Source organism: Dreissena polymorpha, chromosome 1 (assembly GCF_020536995.1).
Source record: "Dreissena polymorpha isolate Duluth1 chromosome 1, UMN_Dpol_1.0, whole genome shotgun sequence".
NCBI lineage: Eukaryota > Metazoa > Mollusca > Bivalvia > Myida > Dreissenidae > Dreissena > Dreissena polymorpha.
In genome coordinates, this window is record NC_068355.1 from 65,399,817 (window position 1) to 65,424,102 (window position 24,286).

The 24,286-nt window shown below is 33.8% G+C and overlaps 1 protein-coding gene and 1 long non-coding RNA gene across 2 annotated transcripts; both read left to right on the forward strand.

Moving 5' to 3' along the window:
- The first annotated feature begins 6,868 nt into the window (after positions 1 to 6,868).
- On the forward strand, positions 6,869 to 21,450 carry LOC127832901 (bolA-like protein 2). The gene is made up of 3 exons (XM_052358355.1): positions 6,869 to 7,018; positions 11,401 to 11,495; positions 21,086 to 21,450. The coding sequence occupies exons 1-3, from the start codon at positions 6,956 to 6,958 to the stop codon at positions 21,180 to 21,182; spliced, it is 255 nt and encodes an 84-aa protein (XP_052214315.1). The 5' UTR covers positions 6,869 to 6,955; the 3' UTR covers positions 21,183 to 21,450.
- LOC127832917 (uncharacterized) lies at positions 13,230 to 16,711 on the forward strand. The gene is made up of 2 exons (XR_008027251.1): positions 13,230 to 14,120; positions 15,124 to 16,711. It is a non-coding gene; the product is annotated as an uncharacterized LOC127832917 (long non-coding RNA).
- Positions 21,451 to 24,286: the final 2,836 nt, after the last annotated feature.

The window sequence follows — 24,286 nt, forward strand, 5'->3', positions numbered from 1 at the left end:
AGCACTTTTATTCTTTGAAAATGTGTAAAAAATGGCGGAGTACGATGAATGTTTTCTGATTTATGACATGGATTCTGACGTGCCTTTCTATGGATTTGATGAAGTATAGTTTAAAAGTAATAGAGATGTGTTAATTGAAGTTAAAATGATTTACTTTGACCCAGAAATTTACGTTACGAGAAGAGTTAACGGTTTAAATGTGGCATCGGATTTAATGGATTCGCGCGAATTCTGGACGAGTGCTGTGTCTGTAAAATATTAAATGGAAAGCTGTAAATGTATCAAGTCGGAAAAGAAAACGGATGGTTGCATAATGGTATGCGTGAAATAATGTAATTCTACGTATTTATTTTCATAGTTATGTCATTTTGTAACCATTCACATTCGTCACTATTTGGAATTCCCGTTTCTAAAAATAGAGCATTTTGTTAACAAGGGGGGCGACTCGTGATGTCAGCAATCGTTAAGGCTACAATATACTAAATAATCGAGTCATGAAGGGCTGTACTTTCTAAACAAATAATCATATTTTCCTCGAAGGCATGTTATACACTTTGTTCTGGTTTTATCGTTTGGAGATATTGATAGGGTAAGCATAGGTGTTCACTACTTAATCCCTGAAATAGGATAAAGTTGGAGATTAAAGTAAAAAATGGCACTGCAAAAGGTTACAATCCACTAGAAAACGGCCGAAAAAGGCGCAAAAACAGTCGATTTTGATTTGAGTCGAATTTGTTTTTGGTTTGAACATGACAAATCTTTTTTATTGCTTAAATCGATTCAGCTAAGAATGCCCGTCAAGAAAAGGTATGGTTATGGGGGTCTCTATGTGCAAAATGTTGTATTTATTTTCGCTCAAAGTTGTCGCTTTTACATCGAAACATATAAGGAAACTATTTAGTATATTTTGACCTAAACATTTACTTCAGCAGCAACTTCCCTGTATCTTGCAACTATGCTTTCAGCGCCATCGGCGCTCTCGTTCAAAGCATTCCCCATTGAAATGCTGACTCCTATATAATACAAGAAATAACCATACAACCAATGGTTGCTGTAGCTGTCGCTAAATGGCTTTAAAAGGGGCCTTTTCACGTTTTGGTAAATTGACAAAATAAAAAAAAGTTTTCAGATTCGCAAATTTTCGTTGTAGTAATGATATTTGTGAACGAACAGTAATACTGACCATTTAAAATAGCCATTACTGGTCATGTACGTAATTCCGGCCTGTACGTAAAAAATCGGCCACCTGTGTAAAATCATTTTCATGATTTTAACGCACATATTTTGTTTTTATTTAGAAAAATCAACATGAAAACCATCCCCACTCTCAATATTTTGCAAATGTAAGAACCATATCACTGTAAACTTTTGTGTTAAAATGTCACAAACATAGCAGGAAGTATTTGGCTCATGGGGAAAGTGACGTCATCATCAGTTGCAACAATTATATTCATATAAGAAACAAATATATTTGATAAAATTATTTTTATTTTATCTAATAAACTTTAATTAAAGTTTTAACAATTAATTGTACAAAAACTTATATTCAAAACATACAAATCAGAACCTAAATATAAATTTTTAATATATGAATTACCGCCCTTTATAAGAATATTACTAGTTTACATGTTTTAATATTATATATAAGCGTTTACTAATAATCAACACTGAAGTCAACTTTTCAAACAAAATATGTTTACCATTTAGCTATGTTTGAAATTTTTTATTTAAAACATTAAAAACAAATATTTTTTTATGAATTAGCAGTTTCCCATTGATTATATTTATTAAAATAGGTAGGGGGAGTAACTGGTATAATAATTTCGCATTTATTTTAAATTTCAAGTCAAAAATTTTTAATAGTATAAACATTGATTAATACTCTGAAATTGAGGACATTTGTCAAAAGATATTGCTTTGTAATTTTATCTGCAGATCAAACAGAAAAGTGGCCGATTTTTTAGGTACATTTAACCTACGAAAATGGATAGTTTACATGTCATCATTTTCTGTTCATTAAGTAGATCTAACATTCACTGATCTAATTCTATTTAAATTTTCATGCTAGGTGAGTTTTGAACCCAGGATTATATATGTGAAGTTTAGTTTCAACCAGTTGCGTAACACTAAAGATTTTTCTTAAATAGTCCCAAAAGTGGCCGGAATTACGTACATGACCAGTATATATGCATCTTGTAATGATTTAAAAACCTTAAAATTATAAACGCGTTGCAACGCGAAACGATTGGAGTGTTCTGTTTTGTCGTTTTATGTTGTGAAACTACAAGGATTGCTTATTTAAAGTATAAAATACACCCTTCATTGTATGAGCACGGATGGCCGAGTGGTCTAAGTGGTAAACTCTTACTCCAGGACTCCAGGGGTCAGCTGTTCGAGCCCTGTTGAGGATTACTTTTTTCTTCTTTTTTTTTTAAATTTTATTCTTGATTTTTTTACTGGAGCTTTTAGATCCAATGTTTTCATTATAAAGCATTTAATGACAAACTTCAATACATGCCAAAATCTGTGAAAAGGCCCCTTTAAAGCAGGACAGAAAATGAACTCTTAGGAAAAAAGCACTTCTTTCGACGACGGAGGGAAACAAACAATCGTGATACATCGGCTATCTACGGACTCCTCAGATTTGAGCAATAAATCGTGGGTCGTGCTAAAAGGCGGATAAAAGAGCGGATGATATAGCGTATATAGTAAAGAGCGGATAATATAGACAAAGAAGGATTATCGGAAAGAGCGGATGATATGAACAAAGAATGCAATAGGAGACGATATGGATTGTTATTGAACGATTGTTTTGTAATTGTTCTCGCGTTATGTTTTGGTACTGGAATATTTGAAAGTAAATATTAAGTTATTTAAGTTTAAATATAAAGCACAATAGTATTTTAGGCTACTAAATATATATGTATTTAGTAAATAATAACTTCGTTAGATATTGACTTAAGTTTAAACAAAAAGCAGAATACTATTCAATTTCTCTCTAAATATACATGAGGTAGTTTGCCAACAAAATGATTATGTTGCCCAGCTCTTGCCACGTGGAGGCCACCTCTTGTAAGAGCCAAATTTTGAAAAAAATAGGCCGAAATCGTCAACTATATAAACAATAAATTAAATTTTGAAGCAAGTGTAATGACATATATGGTACATAATATAAATACATATAATAAAAAATGAGTCATACATTGCTATTTATCCCGTATTATGTTTTTATATAATAGAAGTTATTACATGTTGCAAAAATTAGATAATTATCTATGGCGATCAGCCGCCAAAAAAAATCTGTAAAGAGCGGATAATATAGACAAAGAGGGATTATCGGAAAGAGCGGATGATATGAACAAATAAGGAAACAGCGGATGAAATATACAAAGAAGGAAACTGCGGACAATATGAATAATTAATAAATCTGCGGATGATATATACAAAGAAGGCATTTGCGGATAATATATACAAAGAACGAAACTGCGGATGATATGTACAAAGAAGGAAACTTCGGATAATATGAATAATTAATAAATCTGCGGATGATATATACAAAGAACGAAACTGCGGATGATATATACCAAGAAGGAAACTGCGGATAATATGAATAATTAATAAATCTGCGGATAATATATACAAAGAACGAAACTGCGGATGATATATACAAAGAAGAAAACTGCGGATAATATGAATAATTAATAAATCTGCGGATGATATATACAAAGAACGAAACTGCGGATGATATATAAAGTCTGCTAATCTTAGTATAAGTGTACAAAGTATAACGCACCAATGGCGGCCGAGCGCAAAATTTTGCGATCAGCCGCCAAAAAAATCTGTAAAGAGCGGATAATATAGACAAAGAAGGATTATCGGAAAGAGCGGATGATATGAACAAAGAAGGAAACAGCGGATCAGCCGCCAAAAAAATCTGTAAAGAGCGGATAATATAGACAAAGAAGGATTATCGGAAAGAACGGATGATATGAACAAAGAAGGAAACAGCGGATGAAATATACAAAGAAGGAAACTGCGGATAATATGAATAATTAATAAATCAAAATTTTGCGATCAGCCGCCAAAAAAATCTGTAAAGAGCGGATAATATAGACAAAGAAGGATTATCGGAAAGAGCGGATGATATGAACAAAGAAGGAAACAGCGGATGATATGATAAACTAAGACGGCAATATACCATAGTACACTGAATGGTGTGACTGGCTAACAAGAATTAGTATTTAAAATATGTTTGGCTATGATTCAATGAAAAAGGATGATAAGATTATTAATTTTTGGAAAACCAAGTTTTATTGCACATCCAATTTTAATAGAAGACATTAGTTTATTGATAATAAACACATCAGTAATGTTAGATTTATAAAATGAATTACATTTTTATCCACAAAAGCATCATAATATACATATGATATAGGGTGTATGATATAGGGTATATAGTAAAGAGCGGATAATATAGACAAAGAAGGATTATCGGAAAGAGCGGATGATATGAACAAAGAAGGAAACTGCGGATGATATATACAAAGAAGGAATCTGCGGATGATATATTTGATATAGTGTATATAGTAAAGAGCGGATAATATAGTCAAAGAAGGATTATCGGAAAGAGCGGATGATATGAACAAAGAAGGAAACTGCGGATGATATATACAAAGAAGGAATCTGCGGATGATATATATGATATAGGGTATATATTAAAGAGCAGATAATATAGTCAAAGAAGGATTATCGGAGAGAGCGGATGATATGAACAAAGAAGGAAACAGCGGATGATATATACACAGAAGGGATTTGCGGATATATGAATAATTTTTAAATTTACGGACATTATGAATCTGCGGATGATATGAACAAATAAGGAAACTGTGGACATGATAATGGACAGACAATATACCATATTACACTGAATGGTGTTACTGGCTAACAAGAATTAGTATTTAAAATATGTTTGGCTATGATTCAATGAAAAAGGATGATAAGATTATTAATTTTTGGAAAACCAAGTTTTATTGCACATCCAATTTTAATAGAAGACATTACTTTATTGGTAATAAACACATCAGTAAGGTTAGATTTATAAAATGAATTACATTTTTATCCACAAAAGCATCATAATATATATATATATATGTGTCTATCTTTTTTCTGGAAAAAGTAAACAACAACTGTTAAGACTCCCTATTGTTATCATTTATACGCACCCTTAGTGTCCTTACTGAAGCTATTTAGCGCATTATCGATTATCGATTGCTCCTAGTACACAAAAAACTGGCATGTTATTTTAAACTAATTGTTGATAAGCTGATAATAATCTTGAGAACAAGTCACCCAGATCATTAAAGCGTAGCATAACGGTTTTACCAATATATGAATGAGATAACGTAAATATTAAACTTAACAAATTTCAAATGAAATATTTTCTAATGACATCTTCACTAATTGCACATGCAAGTAAAAGTTCATAAATGCTGTTTGTATTATGTGCAGCAAATATGAATATGTAAACTTCATGAAATAAAAAAAAGTATAATATATTTGTCGTTGTTTTAATTTTTGTTTGTTTCCGTTCTAATTAAGTAAAAAAACCGACATTCACAATATGTCGATGTAATCGCAATTCATATGCTCACTTATAAATGAATTAATTAATTCGATGTTTTCTCACATTTCCACCAAAATGCATGGCTTATTGATAATTTTGTTTGATCATCCAAGTCTTACAACTTACCAGTTAATAAGTAAGGAACAATTAATTTGTTTAGAAGCAACTGTAGACAAATACTCAACATATCAACTTTAATTATGTTGTTAAGGTACCATGTCTGTTAAACGTTTGTAATTATTCACAGATTGATACTTGGATTTGTGATCTGCTATAATGATTGACAGTTTTACCTTTAATTTTCAATAACAATTTTATGATTAAAGCCGCATATCACACCTTTAACAAACAGTAATGATTGTCAGTAAGTTGTACCGTTTAAGTTCCACTAACAAGTATATGATCAAAGCCACAGGTCACACCTTTATCAAACTGTAATGATCGTCAGTCAGTTGTACCTTTAATTTACATTAACAAGTGTATGATCAAAGCCACATGTCACACCTTTTACCAGCTGTAATGATAGAGTAAATGTCGACTGCGTATATATGTTTCAAAATCATCCAGCATTTTTACAAACCTTTACAGCATATCTACAGTATAGTGAGCATTACACAGTGTTTTTTCGTAATAAATAATTATTATTAAAGCGTGTGTTTTTGTGTGTGTGTGTGTGCAGAAATAGCGTCATTATGGCCATGATAATTGGACATTCACAGACTAAGTATCTTAAGTCGAGCACTTTGTGCCCATTGTTCCCATACCCTGGATTTAAAGTGAAAGATTTCATGCGCGGTCACCTGGAATTTTACAAGCAATTGTGCCAGAAATCGGTAAGTTCATTTTATAGTAATAGTTTTGTACACATTATCCGCAGCTTCATTCCTTATTTGCATCAGATCATTATTAATTATTTTAAGTGCATTTCTATAGTGATAGTTTTGTACACATTATCCGCAGCTTACTTCTTTATTTGCATCAGATCATTATTATTTATTTAATGGTCCTTATTTCTATATATTATCCGCAGTTTCCTTCTTTGTACATATAATCCGCAGTTTCGTTCTTTGTATATATTATCCGCAAATCCCTTCTTTGTATATATCATCCGCAGATTTATTATTTATTCATATTGTCCGCAGTTTCCTTCTTTGTATATTTCATCCGCTGTTTCCTTTGTCTATATTATCCGCTCTTTACTATATACCCTATATCACCCGGTCTTTTATCCGCCTTTTAGTATGTGCCATAAATCGTCTGCTGATCCAGAGTGGGAACAAACATATTAAGTGTATTGTAACCACGTAATTCGGCCATCAAATTAATCTGAAGATGCCAATTACATCGCAACAACTGGAAGAAAAACTTAAAGCTGAATTACAGGCTTCACACTTGGTAATGTTTACAACCTCACTTGTTTTTCTTTCTCAAAGACGTTAATCATTCAGACTTCCCAAAGTGTGTGTTGTTCGGATAATTCGCATTCGGACACAGTGATATGTTTCTGTATAGTCTCATTTATAAGACGCGCAAACTGACTAATGGGGTTATTTACCCTCGGGACTTCGGTTAAAAACCATTGCCCGAGCACACTGCTTAACATAGAACTCTGCATAAAAAAGCCGAAAACGGCCATAAAATGGACAGCCCGATTTTACTGGGCTGTACCATTGGTATAAATATAAAACTTTGCAGTGTTGGTGCGGTGCCTTAATAAAAATCTATAGGTTTAAAAATATCTAACATTTATAAGAAGCGTTGTAAAGATGCAGTGCTTTACAATGGATGGGCCTAACGCTGTTTAAAAAGCGGCGTTTTTATTGGTTGATGTACTTTTAAAAAGCTGGCGCGGATTGGCCGAAATTTATTATTAAGGATTGAAAGTAGGTCAATCCGTTTAAAAATAGATTTTCCCACGGCTGACGATGTACTTTAAGAAAAAGTAAACAATAATAGTTTATATGCAAAAATATAAATGAAAGAAAAGGATGAATTAATCCAAAAGAACTTGGAGTTGTTTAAAGTATTAGATTACTATGTTTTGTTACTGTACTTATTATTAATTATTATCATTAATATGATGTTGTTATTGTATGTTATTGTTTGTATTGTTTTTAAGGAGGAGAGAGAAAGAATAGCCCAATTTTTATAAGTAAAGATGGTGAAAACACATACTGTTGTATGTGGCATCATCATTACCAGACCCACTGTTCAGTATATACTGCAATGGGTTTGTTGGAGTCTTTAAACTTTGTGATCTGTGTTCTAAATGTTTGAATCCAAATAGGACTATTTTAATATAATACTTATAGAAAAAGGGACACACAGATGTGTAATATGTTTGTGTAACAAAATAATAATATTTGAGGGTTTTCCAGATCACAAAGTGGTTGAACATTGCCACAATATGTTTACATACATAGTCAAGTACCATTTTTATGTGTATAATTAAAGTTTAAACTAAATGCCACACAACAAGATCTAGTCATAGGAGGGATATGTTTATATCTATGAACATTAATTAATAGGGATGCCAGAGCCTGATTTAACAGCTCTCAAATGTAGAGTGGAGCTGCATGTGTAAATGCAATTATATGAGAAGGGAAGGAAAAAAAGACAATATATAATAACACATAGGGAGTGTAACTCTCAATTATATATTAATATTGCAATTGAGTATTGAGTTGTTAAAAAAGTAATGAGTACAAGCTTATGTGTGTGGCTCAATGTTGAACACTTGCAGACAGGGAATATAGCCGTAATGCTCCAACATAAGACCCTGTCTGTATGGAACTTAAGGAGGATTGGGCTATGGAGAAGAAAGGTCCCCCCAGAGTGGCATTAAAACAATATTTAAAAGTGGGTTTAGTAATAAACCCTTATATGTTAAGGGCAATAGGGCAAAGACGCGCAAAGAATTTAGAGATACTTTTTATATGGGCTAAATTCTTAGCTCCAAATATTACCTATATAAAAAGTAGCTTTATATTTGAGAGCGTCAACAAGTTTGACTAGTTTCTGTACAAACAATACAAGTACTAATATTACTAGGTACTGTAAGTGCTAAAATAAATGTCCATGAATGTTTAACATACAGTTTAATGTGTAGCAGAGGTATTGAAAAATGTCATAAAAGACAAGTCTAGTAATAGGCCGAATAAACGTTTTGATATTTTTGCTATGGCGGCTATGGGGTTTTAAACCTGAGAATTGAATTATTGCAACTAGTCTTATAAGGAACCTTTTTACATTTTGGTTAATTGACAATAATTGAAAAAAAAGTTTCAGATTCACAAATTTTAGTTTAAAGAATGATATTTGCAAGAAAACAGTTTAATAATAAAGCATTCAAACGCTAAATGATTGAATAATTTGTCTAATTCTTGAATGCTCTGAGCTTTTATGAGTTCATACCTAATAGCTGGGAGTCATCTTATTGCAACTAGAATAATTTGGAGACTCATCTGTTGTTATTGTTATATTCTGCTACACTTTATATATTGCTTAAATAACGTTAAAAATATACCACTTGCTATATGAGCATGAATGGCAGAGTGGTATAAGTGGTTTTTTTTTTCTCCAATGGTCATAGGTTCGAGCCCAGTTGGGCATGACTTTTTTTCTGTAATGTTATTTTTATTTTTAACCAGATTTTCCAAAGGAAAAAACTGGTTCTTAGATTGGCGAATGTTGGCGGGCGGGCGGACGGAACAAGCTTGTCCGGGCCATAACTATGTCGTTCATTGTCAGATTTTAAAATCATTTGGCACGTTTGTTCAACATCATTGAACAGTGTGTCTCGCGAAAGAATTACGTCAATATCTCCAAGGTCAAGGTCACACTTTTTGTGCAAAGGCCAAAAATGTCCATAAATGAACTTGTGCTTGCCATAAATCATTGTGAGATTTTATAATCATTTGGCACATTTGTTTACCATCATTTGACGGTGTGTCATGCGAAAGAATTATGTCAATATCTCCAAGGTCAAGGTCACAATTTGAGTTGAAAACCTGGTTTTGTGACAATTTTGTCCCTTGTTTTAACTGGAGCTATTAAGTTTCAATGTTTAAATTTAAAGCATTTAATAGCAATCTTCAAGACATGCTTAAATCTGTGAAAGGTCACTTTAAAATAGACTAAAGATTCCGTTAGTTGAAAAACATGGCTGCCAAGGGGCGGGGCATTTTTCCTTATTGGAAATTTTAAAACCATAGAACACTCTAGAGGCCATATTTTATTGTCCAATGTTTATAAAACTTGATTAGGTTATTTGTCCGAACGATATCTGACAAGCAGTGCGTTTTTCATTCAAGATTGGGTCCGGTAACGCGACCCAATCCTAATGGAAAAAAGTATATGTTTTTACCAAATGGGAGCTAAAAATTCCCAATGGAAGGTTCCCCCCCCCCCAATTTTTTTTTTATCTCAATATTTTGTTTATCTCCATATAAGTTCAACCTTAGTAGGAATAATACTGGACACACTTGTATCCTCAATTTTGAAGCATTTTTTAGCAAAACAACAACAAAACTTATTTCCCAATATTAGTCAAAATGACGCGAATTTTCCCAATCCAAAGGGACCCGGACCCATTCCCAAAACGGTGAAAAAAAACCACTGACAAGTTATAAAATGGTTCCTGTTAGTAGAAAAACATGGTCGCCAGGGAACCGGGCAGTTTTCCTTTTATGGCTATATAATAGTAAAACATTGTTAACACTCTTAAAGTCACATTTTTGTTGTCAAATCTTTATGGAACTTGGTCAGAACATTTGTTGTAATGATATCTTGGATAAGTTCGAAAAAAGTTCCAGTATGTTGAAAAACATGGCTGCCAGGGGGCAGGACTTTTTTCCTAATATGGCTATAGTGAAACCTTGTAAACACCCTAGAAATCACATTTATAGTGCAATTTTTATTAAACTTGGTCAGAACATTTGTTCTTATGATAGCTTCACTGAGTTAAGAAACGGTACCAACAATGGTAATCAATGGTAATGATTTGTAGAAAAATATGGCCGCCAGGGGACGTGCCATTTTTCCTTATATGGCTATAGTAAAACCTTGTCAGCTGTCTAGAAGTAGAATTTTTATTTAAATCTTTATGAAACTAAGTCAGAACATTTTCTAATGATATCAGGACTCTCTAGAAGTCACATTTATAGTCCAGTCTTTATGAAACTTGGTCAGAACATTTGTTTTAATGAAAGCTCAGCTTAGTTTGAGAATGTTTAAAGTTGGTCGAAAAAAAAAGGCCACTAGGGGGGGGCATTTTTCATTCTTATTGTTAAACCTTATTATCACTTTAGAAGGCACATTTTTAGCCCAATCTCCACGAAACTTGGACAGAACATGTGTTCTAATTATATCTTGAGAGAGAATCAGAAAAATAAAATCCCTCAGTTGAAAAACATGGTCACCAGGGGGATGGACAATTTTTATAATATGGCTATTGTAAAACCTTAACTCTCTAGCTGATATTTTCAACAAGTTTGACAATGGTTGTAGAAACATCTGAAAACTTGCTGAGAGCAGTTCAGTTCCCAGAAGTCTCAGATGAGGGACTGTTTGCCTCTGGCCCTCCTGTTTTATAATACATGTTATTCAATGTCAGTTGCTGACATTCCTTAGAGCAATCAATCAATCCATTTGGGAATGGTTATATTTCCAGTAAATGAAGTCCCCTGAGAGATAAATGCGATTTTAAGAATGTAAAGTATATTAATTTATTTTCTGTATATTAAAATCAATGATTGCATTATAAGCTTTAATTTCAGAAAATAGTTGATACGTCTGATGGCTGTGGATCTAAATTCCAAGCAGTGATAGTCTCACCCCAGTTTGAAGGAAAGCCATTATTGCAAAGACACAGGTGAATCAAAGATTTCAGTTATGGTCTACAAATTAAAAAATATAATATAATCAGAATATTATTTAGATTAATCAATTTGATATAAATTAAGTATAGTAGACTCATGATAAATCGTATGTTTTCTTGCTGTTTTATATTAAAAGTAATTCATTAAGTATCAATTATAAAAGATTTATGTAAATATGGAAGGGAATATCCGCCAGTCCATTCATGTTGCCAAATGACAATTACATATTGCTAATTGACAATTGCATACTGCTAAATGACAATTGCATACTGCTAAATTAAAATTACATTTTGCTTTATTTTATTTGTTACAAAATAACTGCGTCTTCCTTACGTCTTTATGCTTGTTTCTATCAGTTAGTGAAATATTGCTTGCATACTTCTTTTTAATGTTTACTTGATGTATGTTAATCATGTATTATCTTGAGTAAATGACAAATGAATTATTTCTGTTAAATGGTACATGTGGCTATCTTCTTGTTGCTGAAATATTATCATTTCAATACTTAGTATTGCTAGAAAATGGCATTTTTTGTAAGTTCTACTAAGCGAAATAATAAGCACAAGGCGGCAGTTCACATGAAGTAAGCCGAATGCCGAATGCATTAAGACGAATGCATTAGTAATACTGAATTCATACACGATGGAGAACCAGAGTTGTCGATCGTTTACGGTAGTTTTCGTAAAAGGTTAATATTTAGAACGGTGTTGTATTATATATCTACCAGATGAATTACTCTACCGCGTCGTTTTGAACGTATTTTCCACTGTTCTTATTAAGGTAAAGGTTACTTGTTTAGTGTACTTGTTTATTAGGTAAATTGCATACGATTGTAGTCCCCATTTCCAACGATGAGTTGTCATTTGGTTTGTGATTAAATATAAGGTCAATTTTGAAGTTAATGGACGTAAACTTGTTTTCATTTGTAAACACGTCAAACGTCCCATAGTATTGTTGTAACGAAAGTGGGTTACGATGATCAAAGCGTCTAACTGTTGGCTTGTTTGAATTTAACTATTAATTTCATTCTGTTTTCATCGCATATCTTCGCAACACTGTCATTTATCTAATCAAATCGGTTGATACCTAGGTTGGTAAAATTGTATCTTATTCAAATGATTCTTTTTAATTGTTTTTATCTAGTTTATCCCCAATACGGCATGGAAATTCATACAAAGAGCTAATTAAAATGGAAAGCAATGTAAGAAAATAAGTATGCACAGTTACCTCATTTACGAACAAAAATAATTATGTTTTCTGAAATTAAATGGTTTCTCTTTTTCATTTCAAATGTTTATATTTCGGATACTGTTTTATACTATTATCAATATATGTTGACCATCTTACACCTGTTTCTGTATATTGGGTACTAGATGGCTTTGGATAGGTACAAGTTGACCAAAAACAGGTATAAGTTGACCAAAATGGGTTTGAGTTGATCACAGTATGTGTTGAACAGTAACCTAACAGGTGTCTTCAAACAGACACATTTAATGAAGATTTTTCTTGTATAGACTTTAATGGTAGATCGATCTTATTTTTCTTTACATCTATAATGTGTAGCTCAGTGACCCAGTTAATGTTTATGGTCTGTAACTCCAGCGATTGTTTTCCTTCTTTATAAAGTACCGGTAAACGGCACTTTCCCAATTACGAAAAAACTACAAATTTCCCAATTGCTGTCCCAAAAATTCCCAATTTAAGGTAAAAAAAAAAAAAAAAAAAAATTTGTTTTGGTTTTGGAAAATGCATCATTTAGTTAGTTTCCCTTTGCAGCTATATGGCTTTATTCTAGGTAAATATAATATTGACAGTTTGAAAACACTTAGTTTTCAATTTCAAAGTATTTGGGAGCAAAAAATCAAATAAACCAATTTCCCAATTTGAGGTTTTCACGACTCTCTTTTTCCCAATTTTGAGGTTTTCACTACTCGATTTTCCCAATTGGACCGGTACGGGTACTTTTCCCAATTGGACAAAGAAAATCGCTGAACTCAGGGGTCCTGGGTTCGATCCTCACGTGGGATGCTGATTTTTTTCATGGGAGTTTCCTCTGGCAAGACTGCAGAGCCCTAGCCTAGTACTGGTGAAACCCAGGAAGCATAATAAAGTGAATCTTTGCCTTAATGTAAGTTAAATACACGGGCAAAAACACCATACAAACAAACACATCAAGATGTTAGTACATGTAGGATAATGGGGGGGGGGGGGGGTGAAGATTTCACATAAAGATGATCAAAGCAGATAAGATCATATTTCTGTGAAAAATGTATAGAAACTTAGATCAGCAAGTGTAATATTTTCTCTCGAATCTATGATTATACTACATAATGGTGACTTGTTTTTATAGATAAAAAATAATGTACATGAATACATTTGCAGATATGAGCCAACAGCAAAGAGCAGCTGCTCTTTTAAGGCAGGCAGCAGATTTGTTGAATGTCAACACAAGTGACAGGAGTACACAATACCAGCACCTGCACCAGTAACCTCTGTCAGTAGAACTAGTGCTGCAAAGGCAATTTTTGCACCCGACAGTAAAAGAAGGAGGCATGGACATGCAATTACAGGCACTGTGGCAATGTCAGCACTGGACTATTACATCCAGGTGTAATCAGGTAGGCATCACTAAAGAGGCCTGTGCTAGATATTTTGGAACTACAGTCTATACCACACTAATTCTTTTTTAATATAAAGATTTCTATTGTTTCATAATATTCATGCATATACATTTTATTTTACTGTGCAAACTTAAAGAAGTCATTTATTATTGAATACTTCCTAATTATTGTTTACAATATAAAGAAGTGAAACTCCAGCTGCTGGAGCAGTATTGAATTTTCATTAAAAACAAAAAATAAAAAAAACACAATACCGCCACCAGCCTCTGAAGGCTGAAAATATAACAACATCGAAGATATGTACGGGGATACACGCTACTGCATCCACCCAGCACACATCAAACTGTTGTGAAATGCAATATAAAGAAGTGAAACTCCAGCTGCTGGAGCAGTATTGAATTTTCATTAAAAACAAAAAATAAAAAAAACACAATACCGCCATCAGCCTCTGAAGGCTGAAAATATAACAACATCGAAGATATGTACGGGGATACAAGACCTTTCTGTACTTTCAATTTGTTCTTGAAACTCCCTACATAATTAATGATTAGGAAAAATGCTTAAGCAGCTAACTCTTAAAAGGTTTATGGAATGAGTTCCATAGTTTAGGATATTTCAAACACTGAATTTAAAAAAATAATTCCCAAGTGTACCCGTAATTTTCCAATTGGGGAAAGACATCGCTGCAATACAGAAAATCAGATTCCACAACACGGCACTTATAAGTACTGTATACAAATTAACATGTGTATCAAGTTGAGTCCGGTTCAAAATGCACAGGTTATACCAGTAACTCTGCTGGTATCAGTTATAGAATTAAAATGTTTGTTTGCCTTTAAATCCAAGGTAAATAACTATAAAACGTTATCAGTTATACAATTGCATATACTTAACGTTTCATAATAAGGCCTAAGCTCTTGCATAAATTAAGCTTAATATTAAATGATATCATCCTAAACAAGACATATGTGTTGCATTCACTTCCCTACTGTAAATGCAGGTTCCTGGTTACAACTAATGACCACCTGTTGAAGGAGCTAAACGTTACCAGGGAGAGACACCAAGGTTACCAGGGAGAGACACCAGCACAAAGGTGAATCAGATAAACTGGAGCTACAAGCATCTTAAGAAAAACCTTCAGGGACCAGTCTAAATGTTCTGATATTTATGATAATAGAGTGTGTTATGTGTTTTATTGCTAAGAATTGGATACTCTGTATCCAATATCTAAAATGGTATTTTATTAAGATTACAAAAAATAAGGCCAATCTTAATAAGAAATATTTTGCTAGTTGGAACATATTGAACTGTTTATTCAATCATGCAGCAATTTGTTGTTTGCCATTTGAGCATTTGGCATGCTTAAGCTCAACATATTATTGGAGAAATTGATTTATTTCACATGATTTTACTTATCTTGCAATGATTTTACAAGCATCTTTTTCACACATCTTGTAGATTGGTAAGCAGATATGTTCTTGCTAGATTTCAATGGTGTAGTTTTTTAGTAAAAATGACTTGCCTTTCTATTTTGTTGTGCTGGCATTTAGACATTAGTTATAATTTGTTTGCAGTGAACAGCCTAGGTTAAGTAGACCTGGTACATGTATTCAATCAAATTGAGCCGCGTTCTGGGGAAATTGACTTTATGCATGTGTGTGAAGTGTCGTCCCAGATTAGCTTATGTGGTTCACAAATGCTTATCTGGGACAACACTTTCGGCCTAGACTGGATTTTCTTTTTCAAAATACTTTCTTTGAACTAAAAATCTCATAAAACCAGAAAGTGTCTTCCCTGATTAGCCTGTGCGGACCATACAAGTTAATCTGCGACAACACTTTAGGAACATGCATTAAACCCCATTTTCCCAGAGCAAGGGTCAATTGTATTTATATCATTTCAATACTTACATGCCCTTTATTTTAGGATCTTACAGATTCTAAATGCCTATTTATTGTAAGCTGAATATTCAGTTATAACCAAAAAGTGTCATAAGATCTTTGTTAAGACAGGACCCTGAATTCTAGCATTTAATGAGATTATGTGCTTTTCCACACTTATTCTTTGTCTTTTATAAGGAAAAGGTGAACACTAGCAACAATATAATTTGATACCAAAAATGTTTTCCATATATATTACTTCTTTTACATGAAAGAAGTTAACATGTGTAAAAAAAGTTTGGCAAACAAAATTATGGGTATTAATTTCTTGGTGATTTTATGCATTTATTTTACACAAATTATAAAACCATAATGAAGTATATGTAATAAACAAATATAAATCAGTTTATTTATTGTTCATCCAGGCATTTACATATAACCAGACAGTAGTGCAATCACACATGTATATGTAGGTTTTTAACTTACATTGCACCAGTGTATAGATTGTTTTGAAAACACTTGTATGATCATGTTCAAGTTGCATATGTCTAGTCATAAGCAGTATTCGTGGGATACACTAGCAACAGGACTAGAGTGATCATTTTGTTTTCAGATGATGTTTATGTAATATGTGTTTCATCCTAATATTTATTTAACCAGTATGCCATGTAATACATATATTTCCTAATAAAATTGTAAAAAAGATTATTCAGTATTTAGATTATGTTGACACGCTATTTCATCATGGATGGCTTCATCCACAGTCCTAACAAGACACACAGCAACAACATAATTGAGCCACGGTCTGGGAAAATGGGTCTTAATGCATGTTCAAGTGTTAATCAGGGCAAATCAGCGATGACATTTTCGCTAAATGGAATTGTTCAATAATCAAAGTCTCCGGCGGAAAGTGTTGTCCCTGATAAGCCTGTGCTGATGGTACAGGCTAATCTGAGAAAACATTTTGAGCACATGCATTGAGTCCAATTTTCCCAGAGCCAGACTCAAATGTTAAAGCAATGCACTATTAAAAAATAGATCCAATGAAGAGCAGCAATTTATTGAAAATCTCATAATTGTTCAAATAAAAAAAATATTCATTATTTACAACAAGACGCAATCATCTTTCCAAAACAACAACACAATTGGCATTTCATTTAAACTTTAAAAGGCTACTAACACTATATGATAAATTAAACTGGTATGTTTTATAAACAATACCATACTAAAGAAGCACATACAGTTCTCACTATTCTATTCATAGCAATTCATACATATTGATTTCAACAACAACTACCATAAACATCATTCCCATTTGCATCTTTTAAAAGGTACAAGTATTTTAAATGCTATTTCAAAACACAACCTATCATGGAAACAAAATGTTGACTTTTGAAGAGGCACTGTCATAGAAAGCTCTTTCTTAAAATGCACGTTTTTTAGTCATAAAGATAGAAAATTACAGTACCTCTTTGACTCCTTCAAAATATATTGGTACATACAAAATAAACACAAACTCATACTGATGAAACAATTGGTGACATGCAATCTGATTTCTGGTTATCTGCTGAAACACCCTTTATACAGTGTGAAAATTACATAAAAATATTATTTTTATCTAAGACATTTCTGGCTGAGCAAAAGCTTTTTATAACAAAAAACATATTCCACCAGGTAAATATCAACCATTATATTTTAAGTTATATCTAAGAAAAGGTTGGTTTTTTGTTGTTTATTTTTACAAAATCATTACCTCAAGTGTAAAAAATCTTGTATTATCTATAAAAAAACTTCATTTTAAAATCATTTTTCAAATTTCTTGAATCATTAACAATAGTTTTCTAATAAACGTTCATTCATGTATTTACATGATTTTTAGTATATACATTTAGGTAAATATAATAGTACATAGTTATTTATCATGTCTTTTGCTTGTTCTAATCAAGCAATAATTTAAAAGCAGATGAGAAGTCTTTTCCACCAAACCTGTGATTAGTCATGATGCTGTAAATTTGATGAGAAAGAGACCCATATGATGTCGGTCACTTTACTGCCATCACTGCGTTTTGAGCAAGACCCAGGTCCTTCAATGTTGAACATTAATGTTTATGAGCCTTGTCGTGCGAATGAATCTTAGAATCTTACTTCAACAGATGCGACCAGAAAAACTGCAGACCAGCCTGTGCATCTGCCTACCTGTCAGCCATAAAGTCATATAAGGTTTCGTGGTCTCATAAGGGGACATTATGACCCCTAATCAGAGTGTACGGGTGGCAGAGGCATATCTACAGCACCGGGCTGATATGTCATAAGACCCATTTTTGCATGAGCATGAGAATATACTATTAAAGGGAAAATAAACAAAAAAAAAAACACAAGAAAATTTAAAATCAGATGCACTAATAGTAGAGGAATCGTTCGTAAAATGATTAAGGGCTAGTCTATAGATGCATTTTAATATTTTTGTTTTCACAAGAATAGCTGGATGCGGATGTTCTGATATTGCAGTGGTATATTGAATGCTTACTTGGGTGACCAGAGATCCTCAACAATGCCGCATTGTCATGACAAAACCTAATACACTTTAAAAACAAACACACATACAAGATATGCACTCACCTTGGGCATAAAGGGTGTCCTGAATCCACCATTGGAGTGATTGCTGGATGGAGCCCCCTAAACGACACCAGGGCCTTGGTTTAACATTTTAGAAGATCAGCATCGCCCTTAACGCATGTTTAGAACCTTGGCAAACAACATTGGACACAGCCGGACCTGCAATAACACAGCAGACATATGGATTTTTGATGGCATTCACACTTACGCAAGAACATGACTAATTTACTCATCTCTTCAAAGTCTTTTATTCATGTTAAAGGGACAAAGAAACAATACTTGACTGATTAATTCACTTTATGCACTCCTTTCAAATTTAAACATGTGGCATAGTTACTCATTTTTATGCCCCAGGATCGAATGATCGGGGTATATTGTTTTCGGCCTGTCGGTCTGTCTCTCTGTCTGTCAGGTCTGTCAATACTATATAAACTGTACGCTGAAGTTTCTTTAGCTAGTTACAAAAAGTAGAACTTACCTCGGCATCATTTTTCTCAAAGCGTTGCAAGCGTTTACAACAGGAATAAGGTGTCGATAGTGGGAATCCAAGCAAAACAATAGGTATTATGTCGACGGGTAAGTTCTTTACTCTATCACCGGTTTTTACGAAGGATTCCAGAAATAGTCGATGTATCACGGTTGATACCGGAGATTTTGATTTTGATGTTAAGATTTACGCTGCAATTTGCGCTGGAATTAGGTTTTTTAATACTGGTTCCCCTCTCGGATTGTGAACTCTTTATAATGGCGGTGTATGCAAAACCGAAGACTAATTCTTAATCAAAGAGGCACTAGCAATCGACTTAAGAAGTAATACAGATCCACAAAAATATTAACAGCTTGTTAAATTTAGTAGCAACATAGCCAAATGCACATAGTTAAACAAAGAACGCCGTTGGAATAAGCATTAATACAAATTCCAAGTTCAACTGCAGTTGGCAATGACACACACGAAGTGAAGTAATTATAAACTTATCAACATACGACATTGAGATGAAATGTTTGCAAAGCAAATGTAACTAGGCAAAATGCAAAGACCATGTATCAGAAAGCATATGACAGTAGTTAAAATGAGAATGTCATTTAACATCATGCATGGACTGGCGGATATTCCCTTTCATATGTAAATGACTAATTAAAGCATATAAATGGCAAATTTATGTGTAGAGACTTTATTTGTATTACAAATTTGTTTCATGTTTCTTGCAAATGCTTTTGTATATATCAAATTGTATTAGCAAACAGACATGTGTATTTATTAGGGATGGCAAACCTAAGCAAATCCGTAACCGGTTAACCTATTTCGATATTCGAGCCGTTAACCGGTTAACCGACTGTCGTATAGACACATAAATGAAAAAAACACTTCTAAACAATTACATGTATATGCAAATATACTCTATTTTGTTAATCGTCTTGTAACCTAATTACTGAAACCATTTTATCAATTAAATACTGTTTCTTTACAAACTGTGTTGGTCCATTAAATTGGGAACATACATTTTGAATCCAATACATAGTCACTTCTCAAAGTCATTTCCGACATTGTCGGTGAACTGTGATATTTTGCTGTTATTATATTACGTTCATGTCATTTACACATAATTATTGTTCTACACATTGACCAATTAAAGCTAGTGCAGAATTTGAATAATGTTGTGTTTTATAAACACTCATTATCCTTTAAGAATTACGTGCATTAACGATTTGCTGATTAATAACAATTGTCAATTAGCATAAATATATTTTGCAATGGGCATAGTGGTTTCCTAACCTCTGTTGTTAAGGCCTGTTTATACTCAATTTCTTTATTATGTTGTTTAAGTTTGCAATAGTTGTTAAAACAACAGTGATCGGGTGTAATCACAGTGTCCAGCTTTGTTGATTTTATCAAGCAATGTTAGTCATCACAATGGCACAATAAAACCTGCTCATTAATCCGCTGCACCCTGATAGTTAACAACTCTAATCGCTTTTGATCCGCATGGGGCATCACGGGGTGGTAATTGCCGATAATTTGCGATAAGATAAACGGATTAGCAAAAACAGTGAAATGAATTAAAACAAAACTAACGATTTGAGCATTTATTGCGTTCAACCAAAAATTGTGTTTTCTGAAGAGTAACCGAATATTAATATTGTAACCGGTTAACCTCCTTAAGAAACGGATAACCGCTTAACCGAATAACCGTTGCCATCCCTAGTATTTATAAAACTGTAATTGACAGTTTCGATACAAGAATTGCTACTGCTTTTTTAAAGTCCACAATCGGTAAGGTATGTTGTAAATTGCATTAGTGTAAATTACAAGTAGGATTAAGAGGCATATAGACTGAGGTTTTACAGTAGCTTGTTTACATGGGTTTAGTAGGTTGTTCAGATGGGAAACTACATGCGTGTATGATGATTAAACATTTTTCAATAAAACTTGAATATTTATAATTTGTTTTGTGTTCTTTGTTTCAGGCTAGTAAACACAGTGCTTGAGGCAGAGCTAAAAGAAATCCATGCATTCTCAATGAAAACATTGACTCCTGAACAATGGCAGAAAGAACAGTCTTGATGAAGTTTGCTTATTTTAGGGAAAACTGAGATTTTCTTGTTAGAACATTAGTAGAATAAATGGCGGTTCACAATTACTGTTTACACATTCTGTTTACGAATGCTGTGATTCTTGTGTTCGACCATTATTCAATCTGCGCAAACTATTAGTTCGTAATTATGTGGTTGAACAATTGTGTAAGTTGTTAATATCAGTTATCAAGAACAAAAATCTAGTTGTATGTTAGAATAGCTCATGCAATATGTTTTGGATTAAAATGAAGTACTCAGTTTGTGTCTGTCTCCATATGCAATTTGTTATTATAGAATACATGTATAGAACTAATCAATAATAAAAGAAGAAACCTAGGTCGGATAAGTTACTAGAGCTCATTGGGTCATTGTTGACCTGAAATGGCCCACAAGTCACCCGTGGGTGACTAGATGCCGATTCCTGTCATCCTAGGGTGTCTTCAAGCCGATTCATGTCACCCTGGGGTGACTTCAAGCCGATGCTAGTCAGCCCTGGGTGACATGAATCGGCTTCTAGTCACCCCCGGGTGACTTGGCCATTTAAGGTCAACAATGACCCAATGCGCGTTAGTAGACGGTATTTAAGATGTCAGTCTGAAACTGATATACAGTCAAACCTGAATTCAGCGGTCAGTCAAGGGAAATGATAAAAGTGACCGTTGTCCACAGGTGACCGTTGAATTCGGATCACAATGTTAAGAACATTTTAATAACAGCATTAACTTACGCGTGTACATTGAATAATAGAGAATAATATCTTTTAGATTGATTTAATTTCATATTGTTAAATTAAACAATGACTATCAACGCTGGTATAATTGTTTACTCATGCATCTCATTCATTCAGTAAATAAAGCTTGTCACGTTCCGTTGACGTCACGTTCGTAAAAGTCTAAAAAGCGGATTCGGTGTCATAAACCGATAGTACGGTGTAATTGTACCGTTCTAATTCAAAGAAATAGCGGTCATTTAATTAAGCGATAATTACTTTCAACAAGTCATAAACTCTGATATATTTTCTTTTGAAGATTCCCCCACAATTATCCCCGCAAAAGAAACCTTCTCAACACCTTATAATTTGGTTACTCGCAGCGGGCCGCTTTTATAATATCATAGTCAATTACCGCTTTCAGACGCTTTAAACGCAAAAAAGACGGACAAATAATGTGCTGTGTTTTTAGCTCATCTATTTTTTGAAAAAAAATTATGAGCTATTGTCATCACCTTGGCGTCGGCGTCGGCGTTGGCGTTGGCGTCCGGTTAAGTTTTGCGTTTAGGTCCACTTTTCTCAGAAAGTATCAATGCTATTGCATTCAAACTTGGTACACTTACTTACTATCATGAGGGGACTGGGCAGGCAAAGTTAGATAACTCTGGCGTGCATTTTGACAGAATTATGTGCCCTTTTTATACTTAGAAAATTGAAAATTTTGGTTAAGTTTTGCGTTTAGGTCCACTTTTCTCAGTGAGTATCAATGCTATTGCATTCAAACTTGTTACACTTACTTACTATCATGAGGGGACTGGGCAGGCAAAGTTAGATAACTCTGACATGCATTTTGACAGAATTATGTGCCCTTTTTATACTTAGAAAATTGAAAATTTTGGTTAAGTTTTGTGTTTAGGTCCATTTTATTCCTTAAGCATCAAAGCTATTGCTTTCATACTTGCAACACTTACTAACTTTCATAAGGGGACTGTGCAGGCAAAGTAATGTAACTCTGACTGGCATTTTGACAGAATTATGTGCCCTTTTTATACTAAGAAAATTGAAAATTTGACTAAGTTTTGTGTTTAGGTCCACTTTATTCCTACAGTATCAAAGCTATTGCTTTCATACTTGCAACACTTATTAACTATCATAAGGGGACCGTGCAGGCAAAGTTATGTAACTCTGACTGGCATTTGGACGGAATCATGGGCCCTTTATACTTAGAAAATTGAAAATTTGGTTAAGATTTATGTTTTGGTCCACTTTACCCCTAAAGTATCATAGATATTGCTTTCATACTTGGAACACTCAAAAACTATCATAAGAGTACAGTAAAAGGACAAATTGCATAACTCTGGTTGTCATTGTTAGGGAATTATGGCCCTTTTTTGACTTAGTAACTTTTAATATATGGTTAAATTTTGTGTTTCGATCCACTTTACTTCTTAAGTATCAGGGCTATTGCTTTCAAACTTCAAATACTTTCATGCTATCATGAGGTTACTGTACCTGGCAAGTTGAATTTTACCTTGACCTTTGAATGACCTTGACTCTCAAGGTCAAATTATTAAATTTTGCTAAAATTGCCATAACTTCTTTATTTATGATTAGATTTGATTGATACTTTGACGAAACTACTCTTACCTGACATACCACAATAGACTCCACCCAAACCGTCCCCCGTGCCCTCCCCCCCCCTCCCCCCCACCTCCCCCCCCCGTATTTTGTTTTTTTAAGATCATCTCACAAATGACCACCACACCCTCACACTATACCCCCACCCCACCCCAAATTTTTTTTTTTTAATTTTTTTTTTTTTTTTTTTTTTTAAGATCATCTCACAAATTACCACCACACCCTCACACTATACCCCAACCCCCCCCCAATTTTTTTTTTTAAACGGTTATGTTTGAAATACCGTCCAACCATCGCACCCAAAAAATCCCCCCCCATCGCCCTTCCCCCCACCCCCCCCCCCCCGCCCCCGATTTTTTTTTTTTTTTTTTTTTCGCTTTTTTGGAAGATAATTGTAATAAATGTCCACAACCCCACACTATACACCCCTCTTCACTCCACCCCTCCCTTCTTTGTGATTGAAAATGAGAGTCCCTTCACCTTTAAAAAGAAAATAGATGAGCGGTCTGCACCCGCAAGGCGGTGCTCTTGTTAATTTTTGCGACTCGAGACGACTGACGCGTGACCGTTAATTTCAGGTCAAACATGAATTTCGGAGTGGAATATAGTGGCCGTTGGCCGTTATGGTCAGGTGGCCGTTAAATTCAAGTGTTATATAGAGTGTTTTTCGTCGGGGGGATTCCAGACTGACCGTTGTCTGCAGGTGACCGGTAAATTCAGATGGCCGTTAGGTCAGTTTCGACTGT